At 46.3% G+C, this 21,151-nt stretch overlaps 1 protein-coding gene and 1 long non-coding RNA gene across 3 annotated transcripts in view; one reads left to right on the top strand and one right to left on the bottom strand.

Annotated features, from left to right (window-relative positions):
• Window positions 1–8,786, bottom strand: part of MAPRE2 (microtubule associated protein RP/EB family member 2) — a 115,373-nt gene extending 106,587 nt beyond the window's left edge. The window contains exon 1 of one of the 2 annotated variants that reach the window (XM_036321286.1): window positions 8,718–8,786. Coding sequence is in view for 1 of the 2 variants with exons in the window: in XM_036321284.1 (XP_036177177.1) it covers window positions 7,368–7,391 (24 nt within the window). In the remaining variant the exon portion in view is untranslated. Of the gene's footprint in view, window positions 1–7,367; window positions 7,545–8,717 lie in introns of those variants that run through there. The other variant, XM_036321284.1, reaches the window with a different exon arrangement.
• LOC118662655 lies at window positions 8,234–19,943 on the top strand. The gene is made up of 3 exons (XR_004969824.1): window positions 8,234–8,968; window positions 18,824–18,951; window positions 19,670–19,943. It is a non-coding gene; the product is annotated as an uncharacterized LOC118662655 (long non-coding RNA).
• Window positions 19,944–21,151: the final 1,208 nt, after the last annotated feature.

Genomic DNA, 21,151 nt, shown 5'->3' with positions numbered 1-21,151 from the left:
AATTCCGACTTTAGGGTGTCAAAGGGGATGCTAGTACTGCAGGTGCCGGGACCACGCTTGGCTGTGGAGGCGTCACTGCAGGCCCTTGGGATGGAGCTTCAGTGGCTTGACCTGAGATTGAACTTTGATGAGCGACATTCCAGCAGTTGATGTGTTTCTCACGTTGCTCCACTTGAGCCAACAATTTACCTATTGACGTGTCTATTCTATTAAAAACTCGGTGAAGCACAGCCGGTGTGGCTCAGGGGTTGAGCACCAACCTCTGAACCAGGAGGTCATGGTTCGATTCCCGGACAGGGCACATGCCCGGGTTGCAGGCTCGATCAGCACTAGGGGGCCTACAGCCGATTAATGATTCTCTCTCATCATTGATGTTTCTATCTCTCTCTCTCCCTCTCCCTTCCTCTCTGTAATTAATAAAAACATATTTAAAAAAAACCCCTGAAATAGAAAGTACCTGAAAACATCTTACATAATAAAAAGTGCTACTTTTCTAGTTTTATTTTTTATTTATCCTCTTAATTAAGCAAATTGTGCAGAAAACTTCATATGATGGCTTGTTTTTTTTTTTTTTGTGTAGTAGGTGAAGACAGCTCAGACTTTTAAATTTATTATCCGAGAAAGGTAGTCTCAGATAAGATCTTTTACAGACCAGGAAAGCTAGTCATTGTGATATCTATTATGGAATAAGAATAGGGTCACAAAATTTAGCAAAAAGAAAAAGAGAAAGCAAAATTAAAACTCCAAACTAACAGCAACCCAAAATAATGTGATGTCCAGTTAAATTTGAGAAAAGATTAACTTTTTTGTTTTTTTAGTGTGAGTATATCCCATTCAATATATGGGACATACTTATACTAAAAAAAAAATCATTGTTTATCTGAAATTCAGATTTAAAAATTAAATCAGATTAAATTAGGATTAAAAGATTAATTTTTTAGTATGAATCTATCCCATGCAACATATGGGACATACTTTCTCACACACACACACACACACACACACACACCACTGTCTTTTGAAATGCAAACTTAGCAGATGCCCTGTATTTTATCTAGCAACCGTAGGCCCGGATTCTACCTGACCTGGAAGTGCTGACAGAGCAGATGCTGGGTGGAGAGTTAACAGACCCTCCGAGAGCACCGTTTAAGAGTCCCAGCAGCACAGAGAGTTGCTTTCTGGACGTGCCAGTCCCACAGAGCACTTGGCTATTCCTGCTGTCGATCTGTGGGAACTCCTTTTAGGAGACTTGTGCCCAGAAGACCACACTTAAAAAAAAAATCATGATAGAGGCCAAGCTGGAAGTTAAACTAACAAGTCTTATCTCAACAGCTTCCCCCCGGGAAGGGCCAGGTGGGGCAAAGCAGAAGGTGTTTCCAGCTCCCTCTCTTCCTCTCTCGAGGACTGAAGACGCTTGGTGGGAAATGGAGGCTGCGGGGTCTTGGTTAGACACACGAGAGGGTCTTCTGAATCGAGCACTTTTGGCAAGTCAATTGGGTGTAAGATGACCTTGGATAGAAGGAAGGTCCGTGTAAGGCGTTGCAGGCCCTCTCCCACCTCTAGCCTGTCAGGGATTGAAGGCAGCTTTGCCCAGCCTTCTAAGAGGGCAGACTACTGCTCTGATTCCACTTCCGTGTATACACCCAATTGTCCTGCATCGGCTGTAGGAAAGTATGTTTTAGTAAGAACGTGAAATCTACATGATGACCAGGGAGGAAAGCTAAGTTCATTTAACGGGTTCCTTACCTGGTCAGCATAGGAGTCACACCATCTACCTCCCCTGCCCGCTCCTCCTGTCAGGAACACTACTGGGCTGTTACCTGGGGAGGTAACTTACTACCAACAGTCCTGAGTGGGAATAAACACACTGACTTTGGTTTGTCTGTTTGTCTTTAGAAATGATGAATGATCTCAAGGATCTCAAACATTATACATATTGCATGATATATGTTGTCTTGTTTGACTTGCTGAAAAAGGAACTCCTCTTTTTTCTCTTTACTTTCTGGTCTTGAAGTTGCAGGTGTACTGACCCCAGAAGGGATGAGGAGGGCACCAGCTCTAGGCAAGCCCTGAAGTGGCTCTATTCATCTCAGTGAGACTCATTGGCAAATGGTCTGTGGCTCCCCAAGTCCTCAGAGAGAGGAAGTTCTCTTAACGGAAGGAAATTTTATAAAAGGCAACCCTTACAAAAAAAAAAAAGTTCCTGTCAATGCCCTTATTGTCCTTTGAAATATTCTTTGTAGAATCTTCATAGGAATCTGCCCAGCCTTGGGCGGAAGGCAAATAATTTGAAGGCCAGAATCTGATCTATTTTTAAATTTGGAAATTTCAAACTAAATTGCCCATGGCATAATGCCAGCCTTTAGTGATGTGACGATATGTATATCTGCTTGTTATTTAATGATCACTGCCTTTATAAGTAGCAAGCAATTTACCTTAAATATATACTTTTTTGTTAATCCTCAAATGAGAATATTTTTCCATTGAATTTTAGAGAGAGTGGAAGGGAGGGAGGGAGAGGAGAGAGAGAGAGAGAGAAACATTGATGTGAGAGAGATACATGGATTGGTTGCCTCCCTCACGCTCCCCGACCCAGGACCCGGGATGGATTGAACCTGCAACTGAGGTACGTGCCCTTGACCAGAATTGAACCCGAGACCCTTCAGTCCTCAGACGGACACTCTACCCACTGAGCCAAAAAGGCTAGGGCTTACTTTAAATATATACTTTAGAAAAGCTGTGCTATTCCCAAAGGCAGCAGAAGTGACAATGACAATGTTCTAAATCTGAATAAGTCCTTCAGTTATGCCTTCACTTACTAAATCAGAAAAGCATACAAACCCCTCACGGTGGCAGAAAAGGAAGTTGCCTTCTCTAAAGAGTTAAGGCAAGTGTCAGCCTGGGCTTGCTGGCAAGAGAGTGTCACCCATTTTCTAGAGCTCTGCGGATAGACACAGCTCAGTTAAGTCAGTATCACCCTCTCAGGCTTGTTCAGGGCCTGAAGTTTTACTGTTAACAGTAACATTAAGATTCACATATTATTTAGAAAGGCACTGCTTTTTCAAAGTAAATACACACAAAGGGGGATGGGAAACTATCTTTTTTTAAAAAGTATATTTTTATTGATTTCAGAGAGGAAAGAAGAGGGAGGGAGGGAGAGAGAGAGAGAGAGAGAAAGAAACATCAATGATGAGACAGAATAATTGATCAGCTGCTTCCTGCATGGCCCCCACTGGGGATCGAATCCACAACCCGGGCATGTGCCCTCGCAGGGAATTGAACCCTGACCTTCTTCTGGTCAATAGGTCAATGCTCAACCACTGAGCCACGCTGGCGGGGCGCAACTAAACTCTCTTTAGTGGTTAGTCTGGAAACAATTCTTCCCCCTTGTCCTCAGCAGAAAGGGCTGAAAGAAGTCTAAGGCTTTATGTGATCAGATTCTCAATCAAAACGGAAGTATGTTGAAATGGAGTAAGTCAAGGGTCTGCAAACCTAGTCTGTGAATATTCAGTCAATATGGTAGGCTTTATGGCCCATACGGTCTCTGGTGCGACTGTCCACTTGGCTGCGGTAGCTCAAGGCAGCCCGAGACAAGGTGCAAGCAATTAAGTCCAGTTGTATCCAATCAACTTTATTTTGTAGACTGAGCTTTGGATTTCAGGTAATTTTCAAGGGTCCCAAATAGTTATTTTGGCTTGACGTGTTTTCGACCATTACAGAAATATAAAAACCAATCCTAGTTTGGGAGCCACACAAAAACAGACAGGAGGCCACGGTTTGCTGATCCCAGAAACAGTTGGAGCTATGGGTTCTAACTCAACCTGAGCTTTAGTTCATGGCACAAGGGTTGTCAGTAGCCGCTTTGGAAGTGTGTGGATTAGTCGATTAGGTTTGCTGGAAGCAAATTTTCCAGTGCTTCTATTCTCTAAAGCTCAGAAAAGCATTAGAGACACAGCTCAGTTAAGTCAGTATCACCCTCTCAAAATTGTGGTTTGTTATACTAGGTATAACAAACCACAATTTTGAGTACTTCTCTGGACATTTCTGGGTGCAAATTGGGAGCAAACATCATATGCAATGAACAGATGGGAAAGATTACAGCCAGCTTTTTCTGGTGGAGGAGAATAAATTCACTTTAAATGTCTAGGGCGGTTGCAGGTGAGTATGTAAGGGAGTTGGATTGCATCTTCCTGCTCTCCAGTAGGTGGTACTGCTTAGAGAGCCTCCCAGCCCTGGAATGTGCTGAGGAGGAGAATGGAAGCGTGAGTCAGAGGACCATTTCGTCGGGATGCTGGACAGGGCACTGGAGCGTTTGTTGGTTGGTGCAACTGCCGTTTAAGGGCCCTTAAGAGAGCTTGGTTTCTATGGCTTGGGCAAAGAATTTAAAACTTACTTTGGTTATCTAGATAAGAAGCAAAACACAGCTCAGAGTGTTTGGGGTTGGCCTGGTCCAAAGATGATTGCAGAATAAAACCAGTGAGAGCATGCCATCTGTGAATAGTTCCTCCTACTTGAAGGAGGGAGGAGATAATTAGAACTGGGCTTGTATCGCCAAAGCCTGTGAGCAATATGACATCAAAACCTATTCAAGAAGCATGCAGTGTGGTATCACAGAAACTGGCAAGGGCATCAGCAGCCCAGGTCTCTCACCTTGGCATTGCCACTTTGGAAGCTCACTTAATTTTTGGACTTTCTCGTGCTGTTTGGCAGGTGGGAATACTACTTGCCCAATTATGTGGAGGCCCTGATATGTTACGAAGACGGGAGGGCTGTATACATTTGAGGCAATCAGACTGGGCAGTCCTCATCGGTTCTCGAAAACTTCAGAGCTTCTGAAGCTGAGACGACACCCTTTCTTTCTACCTGCCCCTCCTGCCCCACCTGTACACACGGCAGAGGAGCAGGTTCTGCTCCATCTGGGTTAGTCCCATTTTTCTCGTCTGCATTTCAGCCTTTCGGAATCTCACACCTCCCACAAAAGTGGTGGTAGTTGCAGAAGCGCCTGGGTCTTTTTCTAAGCTACACAGAAGCCTTGGGGAATTCTTAGCACTTATTTTTGGCGGTATATGTCAAAGTATACATCGAACTTCCCACTTTGAAATATGCTGGCTATTTGAACATGCGTGTGCTGTCTTCGTGAAAGCAGTAGGCAGATGACAATGAGATGTTTAACTAGTAACCCGCTGTTTGTCCTTCTCTGAAATTGCTCTCCTAGCTTAATGAATTCCTTGAGGCATACACATCGCTGGATAGGTGTTTTCCCCCATAATGGGTACAGAGCGAACTTTTGTGACCTAAGAAGTGAACAGATGAGCTGCCCATTTGTAGCCCCTAAGAAGGGTAACAGAACTTTGGCTCCCGCGTATTCAAAATGAAACTGAAGGCACTCGGGATGCTTTATGTACACATGTTCACCCCACCTTCCGATAATGTTCAGCACAAACCAGCAGCACCCATAACATGCAAGGCCTGTGCTCTGTGCTTCGGGGGCTGCAGACATAAAGAGACTGCAGAACACCACGCAAGGGAAAGAAGTGCTAGGAGAGGTTCCAATTCAGTGGCTGACAATGTTGCGTTTGCTATGTGCCAGGTACTGTTGTTTCTCTGTAAGAGACTACGAATGGGAAAGGAAGCATTTAGGCAATGGGAGAGAGAGTCATGGCCACACACACACACACACACACACACACACTATAAAGAGCCCTGGCCAGTGCTGCCAAATGGTTACAGCGTTTGGCCCTGGGCACCAAGGGTCTTGGGTTCGATTCCCAGTCAAGGGCACATACCTGGGTTGCAGGTTTGATCCCAGATCCTCAGCCTGGTAGTAGGAGGTAACCAATTAATCTCTCTCTCTCTCTTCACCCTCTCCCTCCCTTCCACTCTTTCTAAAAAATTAATGGAAAAAATACCCTCTGGTGAGGATTAAAAAAACAACATGAAGAAAGGAGAGGTATACAAACTAATACAAATAAGAAAAGTAAGTATTTAATAAACTTTGTGTACATCTTTAAGCAGGCCATCTTATTTAGGCTGATCTTTGGGGATAACTTTTTTTTTAAAGCAGAAAACCTTGGGTTAATAGCAAACATAAAATTCCATGTAAATAAAATGTTAGGGATAACCATGTCTATTTAAATAGACCCTTTAGTTTAACCCATCTCCAATGTGTAATCAAACAGTATTGGACTCCTTTGTATCCAAAACGTATGTACTGCAAATTCCTCCTCTCTGCTTCACACAACCGAAACAACGCCAGCGAGTTCGCGCTTTCCCCACGGGTTCTCTCCCATTTGCCTCAACACCAGAGAGATGGCAAGACGCCCCCCTGGCTCCGGGCTTCCCCTCCTCCCGGAGAGAACGCTCCTGGGGCAGGTGGAATCGGACCTGGGAAAGGGCGGGCCGGGACCCGCCGACAGATCGCGATCAGACGCGCTTTCGCAGGAGTGGCGCACGGGGCGAGCCTGCCAGCCACTCGGTGTCCCTACTCCCTGCTCCCGCTCCGCCCTGGTGCGGCCGCGCTGACTCACCAGCGGCTCCCGGCTCCTTTCTGCTGGGCTTCCCCCCCCCCCCCCCCCCCCCCCGCTGCCGGCTCCACGTGACTCAGCACAGGCACCAAAGTTTCTACCCGTCGCCGTAACCACCGCGCAGCAGGCGGGCCCTGGCAGTGAACTTCGATCTTCCCGCTAAGAACGACCCCAGATTGCGACCCCAGACTGCGACCCCAGACTGCGGCAGGGGTCACCGCGGCCGAGTGGACGGACCACGGCCTCCCACCCTAGGGCGTTCTTCGGCGGCGCCCCAGTTTCTGCGTTTTGACCCCCACCCACCCGCCCACCTAGTGAAGCTGGCATCTCGTCTCGCGTCGCCTGCAAGTGCTGGCCACGGGTCCCCCCTTTGCATCAGTGGTTCTCGGACGCGGCTGCACCGTGGCGGCCAGGAGTCCCCCGGAGGTTACAGGTTACGAGGAAACCCCGGGCTCTCACCTCCGACAGTCGGACTTACAGGGACGCGGCTGGGAGCCGGGCGTCGGGGTTCCTCCCAGCTCCCAGGTGGCTCCAAGCGCAGCAACGTTTAGGAGCCTTGGCTCTGGGAGGAGCATCGATCTCCCCCCCCCCACGCGAGAGAAACCGACCCGTTGAGCGGCACCACGGGGTGGGCTCCCAGACTTCCCACGGTGCAGATCCCGACCCTGCAGTCCTCATAGCTCCGCAGAAAAGACGCCAGCAAAGCCAGGGGGCGTTTCCAGCGGGACACTGGCTACACCGGGCCCCGGGCCCCTGGGCGCCCTGCGCGCCCCTGGCTGGCGGCAAACCCAGCTCCACCGAGCTCCCGAGAGCAGCCCGCCGCGGCCGCTGTTCTTCCGTTACCTTTGGGTCTCTGTTCTGTTTCATTCCCACGTGTCGGGGGGCCCGGTCGGAAGCCCGAGGTCCTCTCAGGTTAGAAGCTCGAGCTGCGTCCACACCTCCCCCCGGACGGACGGACGGACGGGACTGCACGCTCCGCGCGGCCTCGGGGCAGATACTGTGCTGATCACGGAAGTTCCGCGGCGCCCGTGGGCGTGGGCGGGCGGCGGGCGGTTCGCGCGCCTCACCCCTGGCTGAACGAGACCGCACAGTAGGAAAGGCAGTGACCTCCCCTGGCCTGCGGGTCTGGACCACGTTCCTTTTTGAAAAGAAGAGAACGTGAGCGCGGGATGGAGAAACGCACGCGGGGCAGACAGTGCGCGGGCTGGTGCGGAAGGAAGGGGCAATGTTCGGAATATCAATCACTCCACGCGCCGCTGACCGGCGAGGGCTGGGGGGGGGGGGGGCTGGAGGAGGGGGACAAAGGCTCCTCCCGAGCAGACGGCGCAGCGCCCCTCCCTCGAGGTTACAGCTCTGCCCTCGGGCCGGCTCTGGGCGCGGGACTGGCAGAGGGACTCGGGGTTCGGCAGTCTGCACGCCCGAGCGCTTCGGGTGCAGAGGGGGCGTCTTTCTGCGCCCGCCTCTCCCCGGACCCTCCGTGGGGTTCCTGGCCCTGGCACAGCCCCTCTGGGTGGGGTAGGGGTGAAGGATGTCCTACGGAAGCAGAGTGGGGATCGCGGAGCACCCTCGCGGGGTGCTTTCTGCAGAAGAACCACTTGGGCTCAGAACTCTCCTCCCATCACAGCTCCAGCCCCGGGCGCCGGGGGCAGAGTCCAGGGGGGAGTTGGGGGGCTGGTCCGCCGGAGGGAAGCGCGGGGTGGGCGTCCGGGGTTGCTCCCCGCCGGGGGCGCCCGCGCGCGGCACTTCCTGGTCTGCCCCGCAGCCTCCGCCAGCGCCCCTGGCTCCCAGCCCTGCGCCCCAACTCTGGCGCCTCTATGTCGGTGCGCGCCCGCACCCCTCTCCTTCCCAGCGCCCAGGGTCCCTGTCCCGGGCAGCCTCGCCCTCACCCCGAGCCAGTCCACTCTGCCAGCGTGGCAGCCCGACTCCCCCCCTTTCCCGGGGGGTGCGGCGCCGGGGCCCCGGGTGAGGCGGCCGCGGGAACGCGAGGGGGGCATCCCCGAGGCGCGGGCCGACCCTGCGCAAGTTCTCTCCCGGCTCGGAGACCCCCGGTGGGTCCCGCGGGCTCAGCCGGCGGCACTGCAGTCCCCGGGCGGCGGGAGCCGGCGAGGCCAGCGCCAGGCCTGGGAGGGACCGCGCCGGGGCCGGGGTGCGGGGGTGCGCGGGGCGGTACCGCTTTAAATGCACTTGACTCACCTGCTCCGGCGCGTCCCTGCTCCCCGCTGACAGCTGGGGGCTTTGTTTTCTCCTCCCACCGGCGGCCCCGCCCCCGCCCCGCCCACGTGACTCGCCGTCCGCCGCCGCCGCTCGGCGGGTCCGCCCCCGGGAGCCCGGCCCGCGCCGCTCCGCCCCTTCCCGGGGGTGCGGGGCGGAGACCCCAGCGGAGAGAGGGACCCGCCTGCGGGCGGTTGGGAGGTGGCACGCTGGTTAGGACCCTAGGGAGCCAGGTGAGTAGTGACTTAAGTGAAGCGCCCGCGGGGAGCGCAGCTGGGCTGCTGGGCCAGGCTCGGTGGAGAAGGGGCTTGGAAAGGCGCCACCCCACCCCACCCCACCCCACGGGAGGTTCCTGGAACTGGGGCTGCACACCCAGCGACCGCGTCTTCTTCCGCCAGGGTTTACACTCGTGCCTGGGAAGAACTGATCGGAGGGGCAAACTGTTTCTGTCAGGAACACTGTTAACCACACCAGGAATTCTGAGCCCAATAACACGATTAGCAAGGAAATGCTTGCAGGTTTTATGGAGGTTTCGAGTCTGCTCGTTGGTGCTGTTGGTATCTGGATTCTGTTCGGAAAATGGGGTGCAGGCTGGATCCGCTAACCCCAGATTATTGATCCGGGCGCGTGTCCACTTGGAACAGCACCGATTCCTGAGTGAAATGAGTGGAGAACATGTCAAGACGCAGCTCAGTACCTGCTGCGTTTGGAAGTGGTCCCACACTCTGCGGATAGCCAGTGCTTGAAGCTGCAGGAACCTGTTGTCTGAATCCCTCCCTTTGCCCTTGGATAACGTACATGATTCCTCCCCACACCGCCCAGATTGCAACTCAGGAGCAAGATGGTCTCCCCTCTCCAGCATCCGGGACAGTGAGGTCTGCACAGTGGGTGACAGCCCAGCGCTCCCCACACCTCAATGTGCAGAGGGGTCACAGGGGGCCTTGTTAACACCAAAGTCTGATTGGTGGGTCTGGGTGGGACCTGAGATTCTGCATGGTACTCCCGGGTAAAGACAGGGCAAATGGCTTGAGGGCCGCACTTTGAGCGGCAAGGCTTAGAGCACCCGGTTTGGCACTGGCCGGAACTATTTTGAGTGCTGCCTGCAGCACTTAATAGCTCCATGACCTTAGGCAAGTTCCTTAACATTTAAGCCTCCCAAGCTGTAAAACGGGGATGTTACCAACACCCACCTCAATCTTGAAAATTAAATGAGAACACCCATCTGAAGTGCCTAGAGTAGTGCCTGGCATGCTTATGTGGGTTTAGGAAATGTTAGTTAATTGTTGGGGTCACCCTGGCAGGAGGAAAGCTGGCACAAATCCCAACATACCAGCAGAGGGAGCGGTGTGTGGGATGGCCTAGGCAGTGGTCAGCAAACTTGCGGCTCGGCAGCTCGCGAGCCACATGCGGCCCTTTGGCCCCTTGAATGTAGCGGTATTTTGTGGAAGACCCACACTCAAGAGGCCAAAGAGCCGCATGTGGCTCGCGAGCCGCAGTTTGCCGACCACGGGCCAGGGTAAAGGCAGCCAGCCCAAGAATGACCACTGCACCCCGGAGTGCCCGGCATGGGCCAGATGTGTAGAATAAGGCTGTGGAATAGTTGAACGGCTGTAACGCAGAGCAAATCATAGATGTTTAAAAGTCCTGTTTCGAGCAAGAACCTTCTTGCTGGGAGGTCAGGGACCTGCACTCGGTCTTGGGGTGATGGAGAGGCAAGGGCTGCTCTGACTGCTCTCAGCCCTGGGGAACTTGACCTCTGCGTCAATGGAGACAACTTTATAAAAAAGGATTAACGCACAGAAAGGTGTTGGGGGAACACATTTCCCAGTGAACTAGGTAGTTTGTGCCACGAGGGAACTTCCAGGAGTGGAAGTGGCTGGGAAAAGCCCTCTGCGTATGAACCGTGAGCACCTCCTGAAGCTGAAGTGCCTCCCTTCTATTTCTCAGCACCGCATGATGGCTATTTCCATTTGGACATTTTTAAAGAGGTTTTTTTTTTTAATGTTATTTTTGTCAACCAGTTCTTCTGTCAGCATAGAGTACTGGATCTGTGAACCTAAGGTAACTTTTAGGTTTAACCAGGAAAATCCCACAAAACAAAGTGCAAAGAAAATGAATCCCATAATATGTTTATTAAAAAAAACCTTTGAAATATTTTTTATTTTTATTTTTATTTTTTTTATTTTTTTTTTTGCTTAAAGTATTACAAAGGGTATTACATATGTGTCCATTTTATCCCCCCGCCCTAGACAGTCCCCTAGCCTCCCCTACCCCCCGATGTCTTATGTCCACTGGTTATGCTTATATGCATGCATACAAGTCCTTTAGTTGATCTCTTACCCCCCTACCTCCTGCCCCGCAACCCTCCCCGGCCTTCCTGCTGCAGTTTGACAATCTGTTTGAGGCAGCTCTGCCTCTGTATCTATTATTGTTCAAAAGTTTATAATGGTCTCTATTATCCATGAATGAGTGAGATCATGTGGTATTTTTCCTTCATTGACTGGCTTATTTCACTTAGCATAATGCTCTCCAGTTCCATCCATGACGTTGCAAATGGTAAGAGTTCCTTCCTTTTTAGAGCAGCATAGTATTCCATCGTGTAGATGTACCACAGTTTTCTAATCCATTCATCTACTGATGGGCACTTAGGCTGTTTCCAGATCTTAGCTATGGTGAATTGTGCTGCTATGAACATAGGGGTGCATATATCCTTTCTGATTGGTGTTTCTGGTTTCTTGGGATATATTCCTAGAAGTGGGATCACAGGGTCAAATGGGAGTTCCATTTTCAGTTTTTTAAGGAAACTCCATACTGTCTTCCATAGTGGCTGCACCAGTCTGCATTCCCACCAGCAGTGCACAAGTGTTCCTTTTTCTCCACATCCTCTCCAGCACTTGTCGTTTGTTGATTTGTTGATGATAGCCAGTCTGACAGGTGTGAGATGGTACCTCATTGTTGTTTTGATTTGCATCTCTCGGATGATTAGTGACTTTGAGCATGTTTTCATATGTCTCTTGGCTTTCTGAATGTCCTCCTTTGAAAGGTGTCTATTTAGGTCCTTTGCCCATTTTTTGATTGGATTGTTTATCTTCCTTTTGTTAAGTTGTATGAGTTCCCTATAAATTTTGGAGATTAGGCCCTTATCAGATATGACATTGGCAAATATGTTTTCCCACACAGTGGGTTTTCTCGTTGTTTTGTTGATGGTTTCTTTTGCTGTGCAGAAGCTTTTTATTTTGATGTAGTCCCATTTGTTCATTTTCTCTTTAGTTTCAAGTGCCCTAGGAGCTGTATCAGTGAAGAAATTGCTTCGGCATATGTCTGAGATTTTGTTGCCTTTGTATTCTTCTAGAATTTTTATGGTTTCCTGTCGTACATTTAAGTCCTTTATCCATTTTGCGTTTATTTTTGTGTATGGTGTAAGTTGGTGGTCTAGTTTCATTTTATTGCATATATCTGTCCAATTTTCCCAACACCATTTATTGAAGAGACTATCTTGGCTCCATTGTATGTTCTTGCCTCCTTTGTCAAATATTAATTGAGCATATTGGTTCGGGCCGATTTCTGGGCTCTCTATTCTATTCCATTGATCTATATGCCTATTCTTGTGCCAGTACCAGGCAGTTTTGAGAACAGTGGCTTTGTAATACATCTTGATATCTGGTATTGAGATCCCACCTACTTTGTTCTTTTTCAGGATTGCTGCAGCTATTCGGGGTCTTTTTTTATTCCAGATGAATTTTTGGAGAGTTCGTTCTAGATCTCTGAAGTATGCCGTTGGTATTTTAATGGGAAGTGCGTTGAATTTATAGATTGCTTTGGGTAGTATGGACATTTTAATGATGTTGATTCTACCAATCCATGAACACGGTATGTTCTTCCATCTGTTTATGTCTTCCTCTATATCTTTTTTCAACGTCCTGTAGTTTTCTGAGTAGAGGTCTTTTACCTCTTTAGTTAAGTTTATTCCTAGGTAGCTTAATTTTTTTGGTGCGATGGTAAACGGGATTGTTTTTATAATCTCTCTTTCTGAAAGTTCACTATTGGTGTATAGAAATGCCTCGGATTTCTTGGGGTTAATTTTGTATCCTGCTACATTGCCAAATTCATGTATTAAGTCCAGTAGCTTTTTGATGGAGTCTCTAGGGTTTTGTATGTATAATATCATGTCGTCTGCAAATAAGGACAGTTTTACTTCCTCTTTTCCAATTTGGATGCCTTTTATTTCTTCTTCTTGCCGAATTGCAATGGCTAACACTTCCAGTACTATGTTGAACAGGAGTGGTGAGAGGGGGCATCCCTGTCTTGTTCCTGTTCTTAGGGGAAATGGTGTTAGTTTTTGTCCATTGAGTATGATGTTGGCTGTGGGCCTGTCATATATGGCTTTTATTATGTTGAGGTATGATCCTTCTACTCCCACCTTGCTGAGAGCTTTTATCAAAAATGGGTGTTGAATTTTGTCAAATGCTTTTTCTGCATCAATTGATATGACCATGTGGTTTTTTTCTTTCAATTTGTTTATGTGATGTATCACGTTTATTGATTTGCGGATATTGTACCATCCTTGCATCCCTGGGATAAATCCTACTTGGTCATGGTGTATGATCTTTCTGATGTACTGCTGGATCCGATTTGCTAAGATTTTGTTGAGGATTTTGGCATCTATGTTCATGAGGGATATTGGCCTGTAATTCTCTTTCATTGTGTTGTCTTTACCTGGTTTTGGTATTAGGGTGATGCTGGCTTCATAGAATGAGCTTGGAAGTGTTCCTTCCTCTTGAATTTTTTGTAGTAGTCTGAGGAGGATAGGTTTTAGTTCTTCCTTGAATGTTTGGTAAAACTCCCCTGTGAAGCCGTCTGGTCCTGGGCTTTTGTTTGCTGGAAGCTTTTTGATGACTGCTTCAATTTCTTCCATAGTTATTGGCCTGTTGAGATTTTTAGATTCTTCCTGATTGAGTTTTGGAATGTTGTATTTTTCTAGGAATTTGTCCATTTCCTCCAGGTTGTCTAGTTTGTTGGAGTAGAGCTGTCCATAGTATTTTTTAACAATCATTTGTATTTCTGTGGGGTCTGTTGTTATTTCGCCTCTATCGTTTCTGATTTTGTTTATTTGGGTCCTCTCTCTTTGCTTCTTGGTGAGTCTGGCTAGAGGTTTGTCAATCTTGTTTATCCTTTCAAAGAACCAGCTCTTGGTTTCATTGATTTTCTGTATTGTTTTTTTGGTCTCTATGTCATTTATTTCTGCTCTAATCTTTATTATCTCCTTCCTTCTGCTCACTCTCGGGTTTTCTTGTTGCTCTCTTTCTAATTCTTTGAGTTGTAGAGTTAGATGATTTACTACCATTTTTTCTTGTTTGTTGAGATAGGCCTGTAGAGCTATAAACTTCCCTCTCAGGACTGCTTTCATTGTGTCCCATAGGTTTTGGATTGTTGTGTTTTCATTGTCATTAGTTTCCAGGATGTTTTTAATTTCTTCTTTGATTTCATTGGTAACCCAATCAATATTTAATAGCATGCTATTCAGCTTCCAGGTGTTTGAGTATTTTGGGTTGTTTTTATTGTAGTTTATTTCTAATATTATGCCATCATGGTCTGCGAAGACGCTTTTTATGATTTCAATTTTCTTGAATTTGGGGATACTTTGCTTGTGACCCAATATATGGTCTATTTTTGAGTATGTCCCATGAGCACTTGAGAAGAACGTATATTCCCTGGCTTTGGGGTGAAGTGTTCTGAAGATGTCTATTAAGTCCATCTGATCTAGTGAGTCATTTAGGATTGCTGTATCTTTGCTGATTGTTTGTCTATAGGACTTATCCAGTGCTGTTAGTGGTGTATTAAAGTCCCCTACTATGATTGTATTGTTGTCGATCTCTCCTTTGATATCTTCCAGGAGTTTTTTTATGAATTTGGGTGCTCCTGCATTGGGTGCATATATGTTTACCAGGGTTATATCTTCTTGTTGTATTGATCCCTTTAGTATTATGAAGTGGCCTTCCTTATCTCTTGTTATGGCCTTCACTTTGAGGTCTATTTTGTCCGATATAAGTATTGCTACCCCAGCTTTCTTTTCCTTTCCATTTGCCTGAAAGATATTTTTCCATCCTTTCACTTTCAGTCTGTGTGAGTCCCTTCTAATGAGGTGGGTTTCTTGTAGACAGCAGATGTATGGGTCATGTTTTTTTATCCATTCAGCCACTCGATGTCTTTTGTTTGGAGCATTTAGTCCGTTTACGTTTAAAGTTATTATTGAAAGGTACTTGTTTGTAGCCATTTCTGTTTTTGTGTGGCTGTTTTCTTTCTGAGCTTTTTATTTCTTATTTTTATACCAGTCCCTTTAGCATTCCTTGCATTGCTGGCTTGGTGGTGATAAACTCCCTTAGCCTTTTTTTGTCTGTGAAGCTTCTTATTTCCCCTTCAAGTTTGAATGATAGCCTTGCTGGATAGAGTATTCTTGGATTTAGTCCTTTGCTTTGCATCACTTTGTAAATTTCCGTCCATTCTTTTCTGGCCTGATGTGTTTCTGTTGAGAAATCATTTGACAATCTAATGGGAGATCCCTTGTATGTAACTTTCCGTCTCTCTCTTGCAGCCTGTAAGATTCTCTCTTTGTCCTGAACATTTGCCATGGTAATTATGATGTGTCTTGGTGTGGGTCTTTTTGGGTTCAACTTGTTTGGGACTCTCTGGGCTTGTGTGACTTTTTTCTTCCCCACCTCAGGGAAGTTTTCTGATATTATTTCTTCTAATAGGTTTTCTAATCCTTGTTCATCCTTCTGTTGTTCTGGTACCCCTATTATTCGTATGTTGTTTCGTTTCATGTTGTCCCAAAGCTCCCTTAGGCTCTCCTCCTGTCTTTTCATTTTTTTCTCCAATTGCAGTACGTTTTGGGTGTGTTTTGCTTCCTTGTCTTCTAAATCACTAATTCGGTCCTCCGCTTCTCCTAGTCTACTGTTGATACTTTCAATGGAGTTTTTCATTGCAGCTATATCACTCTTCATTTCTTCTTGGGTCTTACTTAAGTTGTTGATTTTTTCATCTGTTTCTTCTAGCTTCTTGCAGAGGTTGTCGATTTTTTCCTCCATCCGGTTTATGCACTCTAGGACCCTTATTCTGAATTCTTTTTCTGTCATGTTGCATGCCTCTGTATTACTTAGCTGCTTTTCTGGAGAGTCCTCCTTCTCTTTTCTTTGGGGGTTTCTTTGTCTACCCATGTTTGATCTCGCTGACATATCTAGACGTTGAGTCGTTCAGTGGCTGCTCCCTTGGTGGCAGTGACTCCTTGGTCTGTGGTTGCTCTTCTGGCGGTTGCGGTAGCAGCTGCTCTTCAGTTGGCAGCAGCTCCTCTGGTGGGTGCTGTTCACAGCTGTGGTGGCTCTTCTGGCTGGTGGGGCAAGGTTTCACGTACAGCTGCTGTTCCTCAGCAGAGGGTGTGGTGCTCAGGAGGTTGCTGTTGCTTGGATCTGCTGCGTTGATTTAAAGGCACAAAATACAACACAACAAGGCACCACGTACCAGGCACTATACACAAATATATTCACGATATGAATAACCCCAAATAAAGGTGACCACCTGAATTAAGAGTATTAGGGGATAAGGAAGAAGGAAGAGAAAAAGAGAAAAGAGAAAAAAGAAAAGAAAATTAGGGACCAAAAAAAGGAGTGCAAAAATGAAATTGGGAAAAAGGAGGGGGGAAAATAAAAGCGAGAAAAGAAAAGAAAAGAAAAAAAAAGAGCGAAAAGAGAGAATGAAGTGGAAGAGGGGAAGAGACTTTTTTATATGAGGAGAATACTCCTATAGAACAGCCATTAATCCCAACAACTTCCAGCAACAGCTCCCTGGAGATGAATGCAAACTAGAAACAACCAATAATATAACGATGAAAATAGAATGGAGAACACTAATCCCAAAATAAAATAAACAGAAAATAAAATGGCACTTTAAAAAAAAATGGTAAAACGGTAGCAGTAATAATACTGGTTAAAAATAAGAAGGTAGTAATTAAAAGGGTAAAATCAGGTGATGGAAAAAAGAAGAAGAAAAAAAAAAAAGAAAAAAAAAGCAGAAGAAAAGAAAAAAAAAAGAAAAATTGGTTTCTTAGTTAAAAGGTGAAAAAAGAAAAAAAAAAAATATTGCAGTAGTGAAGGTCCTTCGGTTCTTCTATTCTTCAGTGTGGCTCGCCTTAGACCTGCCAGGTATTCAGGAGAGTGTTGAGTTTCCCTGCGATACACTGTTCCTCTGTGTTGTAAACCACAGTCCTTATTTTAAAGCAAGCCGCATTTGTTTCCCAGACTGCCTTATTTTGTGTTTAGCAAAGAGTCAGTTTGTGGGTCAGCCTCTGGGTGGCAGTGTTCTGGGGTTGGCCTCTGAGGCTATAGGGCCTCTCTGTCCAGTGGAAGTTCACTGCCCAGAGCTAGCTGCGTAAGAGTTACCAGTGCTGTGTTGTTGCTGGGATTTGAAATATTTTTTAAAAAGTTATCCTGTTTCATCTGCAAAACTTTAAATCTTGATAAATGACTTCTGGGACATCGAATTAAAAAATCATTTTGCTCTCTATTATAGATGTCCAGCTGCCTGTCAGATAGGTAATCTATTTTAATATCTGAGAGAGTAAATGGATTGTTAAGGGATAGTACGTTTTTTATCCTCATTAAAAACCTTGAAATCTAAATGAATTTATTAATGAAGACGTGGTATTCTTAGCTCTCAAAACGAATGGTATTGTCACCATTGTTCTCATCTCTCCCTTCCTCCATTCTCCTCTCTTTGTACCTCCCCACCCCATCCCCCCACCCAAGAATGTTTCCTAAGACTCATTTCTTGGCTTTTTATTTTTCTCAGTTTCTGCCATTTCCCTTGGAAATTTATCCACATCTTATGTTTAGTTTTGAAGTGTGTGATTACTTCTGAATCTATACCGACATCCTTAACCTGTTTCCAAGCCCCCGTATCTGCATTACCAATTACTTGCTAGGCATTTCCACTAAATTTCCACTAGCCTAGAAGTCCCAGTGTGCTCTAAATTAAGCTCCTCCCTCCTCCCATAAAACGGATACTTCCTTGGTAATAAATCAAGATGGTTATTTGCTTTGGGCAGCCCTCAGTGCTGTTGCGGGGACTTGGAAAGGACGTGGGATACACAGTATGATTATCCCTGCTGCCTTCCTACTGCTCCCAGATATTGCTGTGAAACTTTGCCTTCCTCAGTGACTGGGGCCAACTCATAAAAACAACTTACTGGCAGAGCACCCACATATGCAGCTGTGGGCTGCTGCATAAATGGTGGTCAGTGTGAACTGAGCTCGTGAGAGTAGGGTAGGCTAGATTATGCCGCTGTAGGAAACACCATCAAAATCTCAGTGGCTTCACACAACAAAAGTTAACTTCCTGCTCACGTCAAATCTCCTGGGCAGCTCTTATGGGGACTCATCATTTTAGCCTGCTTCACTCCTGTGACCTCTCCATGAGCACCATGGCAATGGAAGAGTGTGGAAAACTGCACAGCAAACCTTAAACACTTTCACCTAGAAACGACACAGACCACTTCTCACATTTCACTGGCCAAAGGAAGTCACATGGTCATTACCAAACTTTAAGGGGTATGTACTCAGAAGGAATGGAAAAGTAGAAATCTTAGGGATAAGTAATGACTAACACAGGGGTCCATTTGACATAGAGGGTGAGGGGTAAAGTCAAATTGGAAGCAGTCCAATTGTAGTAGGGAATGAGCATAGATACCATTTGGAGGAAGGTACTCAGTGGTACGTGGAGTCTTTGGAGAAGCATTGCCATTGTTGTTATTATACAACTAGAGGCCCGGTGCATGAAATTCGTGCACAGGGGAGGAGGGGTCCCTCAGCCCGGAGTGCAAGAATGCCAGCATCCCTCACCATGGCCTTCGGCCCCTCCCCTCCCTCCTGGGCTGGGGCTGGGGCTGGGGTGATGCCGCATCCCATCCCGGCCACTATGGGAGCTGCCATATTTGTTGCAGAGTGATAGTTAATTTACATATTACTCTTTTATTAGATAGGATGTTGTTATATAGAGAGATACTTAACAGTGAAAACTTCCATCTCACTGCCTTTCAGGGTCAACTTATGCTTCAGCCAAGGTCAGTCAGCTCCAGGCATTGATCATTGAAGCTCTTCTGTGACATAGGAGCCAGGGAGTGTCTTCCATCTTGATTCTACCCTGGGGACACACCAACCATTAATAAGTAAGGTTTCATCAACACAAGAACATTTGCTGCTTTGGCTGACATTGGTGATCACTCTCCACTTGAGGAGTGAAAATGTGTCTATGAAGAATGAAATATTTCAGTGAGATCCAAGTGTCCCATGTTTCCCCGCATAATTGTCTGAATTATGCTTTTGACAAAGAATTTTCTTGTTTTCAAGGGAATGTTGAAATGTAGCCTAATGAGCAAATATCTGTCCACAAACAGAGGGGAAAAAGCACTTGTATCAGTGTGAACTAATAAAATCTTGGTTTTACATAAGCTTTTTGGGTTATTTTTCTAAAGAACAGGGATTCTGTCAACTAAACTTGCTTCTGACATCCCCCGATACCTCATGTATCTAAAAGAGGTAAAAGCATTGATGAATGCTGTTAGCTCTAACATGCAATATGGACATAGACTATTATAATGTGTTGCTGGGCACTGAATCATGTTTTTGATCTCAACAATTTTATGTTGTCTCTGCCCACACCCATCAGTGATATCCTTTTAAAAACATGTACCTCTCATAAAACTGTTCCCAGATAAATATTTTTACAGAACATAAGCATTTGCCTAAAACTAGTATTCTGAGGCTTCAAACACACATTTCCACAAATATCTAAGATGAGTTATTGAAAAAGGGAGACAGAGTTTATCAATTCATATTTTAAACTGTATGCTCAAATACTTTTAATTTTATCTGATTTATTTTTAGCTCAGAGTGCTTGCTAACCTGTGGTACTGCCTAAGTATAAATCATAGCCTCAACAGACATGCTGCAGTGAGCCACTTATGAATGCATTGTAATGCCATGCAGACTGAGATGGAAATGTTCATTACCAAGATATGACAGCATTTATCAAGATGGGGCATGCAGGAAGCAGCTGATCAGTGATTCTCTCTCATCACTGCTGTTTCTATCTCTCTCTCCCTCTCCATTCCTCTCTGAAGTCAATAAAAAATATATTAAAAAAGAAATCCTATGTAATAAAAGCCTAACATGCTAAGTGTCCGGTCATCCAGTTGTCTGTTCAACCAATCAAAGCATAATATGCTAATGATATGCTAAGGCTGCTCAACCACTCACTATGACATGCACTGATCACCAGGGGGAAGAAGCTCCAACTGGTAGGTTACCTTGTTGCTGAGGTCTGGCCTATCAGGACTGAGCAAGATGGGGCCAGACACACCCTGGAGCCCTCCACAGTCCCTCCCAGGCTGGCCAACCTCCCGCGTCCCTTCCTGGCCCCGATTGTGCACCGGTGGGGTCCCTCGGCCTGGCCTGTGCCTTCTCGCAATCTAGGACCCCTCAGGATGACAGAGAGCTGGTTTTGGCTCAATCCTGCAGGCCAGGCCGAGGGACCCACTGGTGCATGAATTTGTGCACCAGGCCTCTAGTAGAAAATAAAAGTGTGTATTTCATCTTTAATTTACCCTTTACAATTTCAATTTTTATGGCATATTTTTATGTCTACAATATATTAATGCAGTTGTATATTTATATCATTTATAAATGAATTTGTATGTGTGAGGTAATAAATGTTTTACTTACAGGAGAGTGTAGGCAGAAGGAAGCAAAAAAAAAATATTACAGCAAGGTATCTATGATTAGCTTTGTTTTTTGGAAGATGACTTAGACAATACTTTGGAGTGGAAGGTGAGAGACCAGAGTCTGGAAGATCAGCCAGGTGACTACTATCCTGACTCAGAGGACAGGTGGTGAGGACCTGGTGATGGAGAGGAGAGCTCACCAAAGCACATGGTTTGGTTTTTAGTAGGGATGTGTGTGTGTGAGACAGAGAGAGAGACAGAGAGATTGTAGCTTGCCAGTCTGAATGGATGGTGGAACTGTTACTTGAGGGAGGACATGGGATACTGAACAAGATACAGAGTTCAGTTTAGGACATGTTAAGTCAGAGGTGCCCAAGGGATTCCGGGGAGATGACTGGTGGGTGTTTTAAATATAAATCTGAGGCTCAGGAGAGCTTGGAGATACAGATTTTACAGGAGCTTTAGTTTCTCGATCTGCAGCTCTTTCTATAACTGCTGGTCTTAAAAAATCCCTTCATTTAAAGAAAAATTAACACAGCAGCTTAACATTTATAATTATTCATAATGTAATAAAAGTGATTAAGAACATTGCATGATGGTATGACATCATCACCAAACAGACAAGCTTAGAATTTTAGTTGGACAT

The sequence above is a fragment of the Myotis myotis genome, unplaced genomic scaffold (genome assembly GCF_014108235.1).
Source record: "Myotis myotis isolate mMyoMyo1 unplaced genomic scaffold, mMyoMyo1.p scaffold_m19_p_9, whole genome shotgun sequence".
In the NCBI taxonomy this organism is placed as follows: Eukaryota; Metazoa; Chordata; class Mammalia; order Chiroptera; family Vespertilionidae; genus Myotis; species Myotis myotis.
This window is presented reverse-complemented; position numbering and strand designations above follow the sequence as displayed.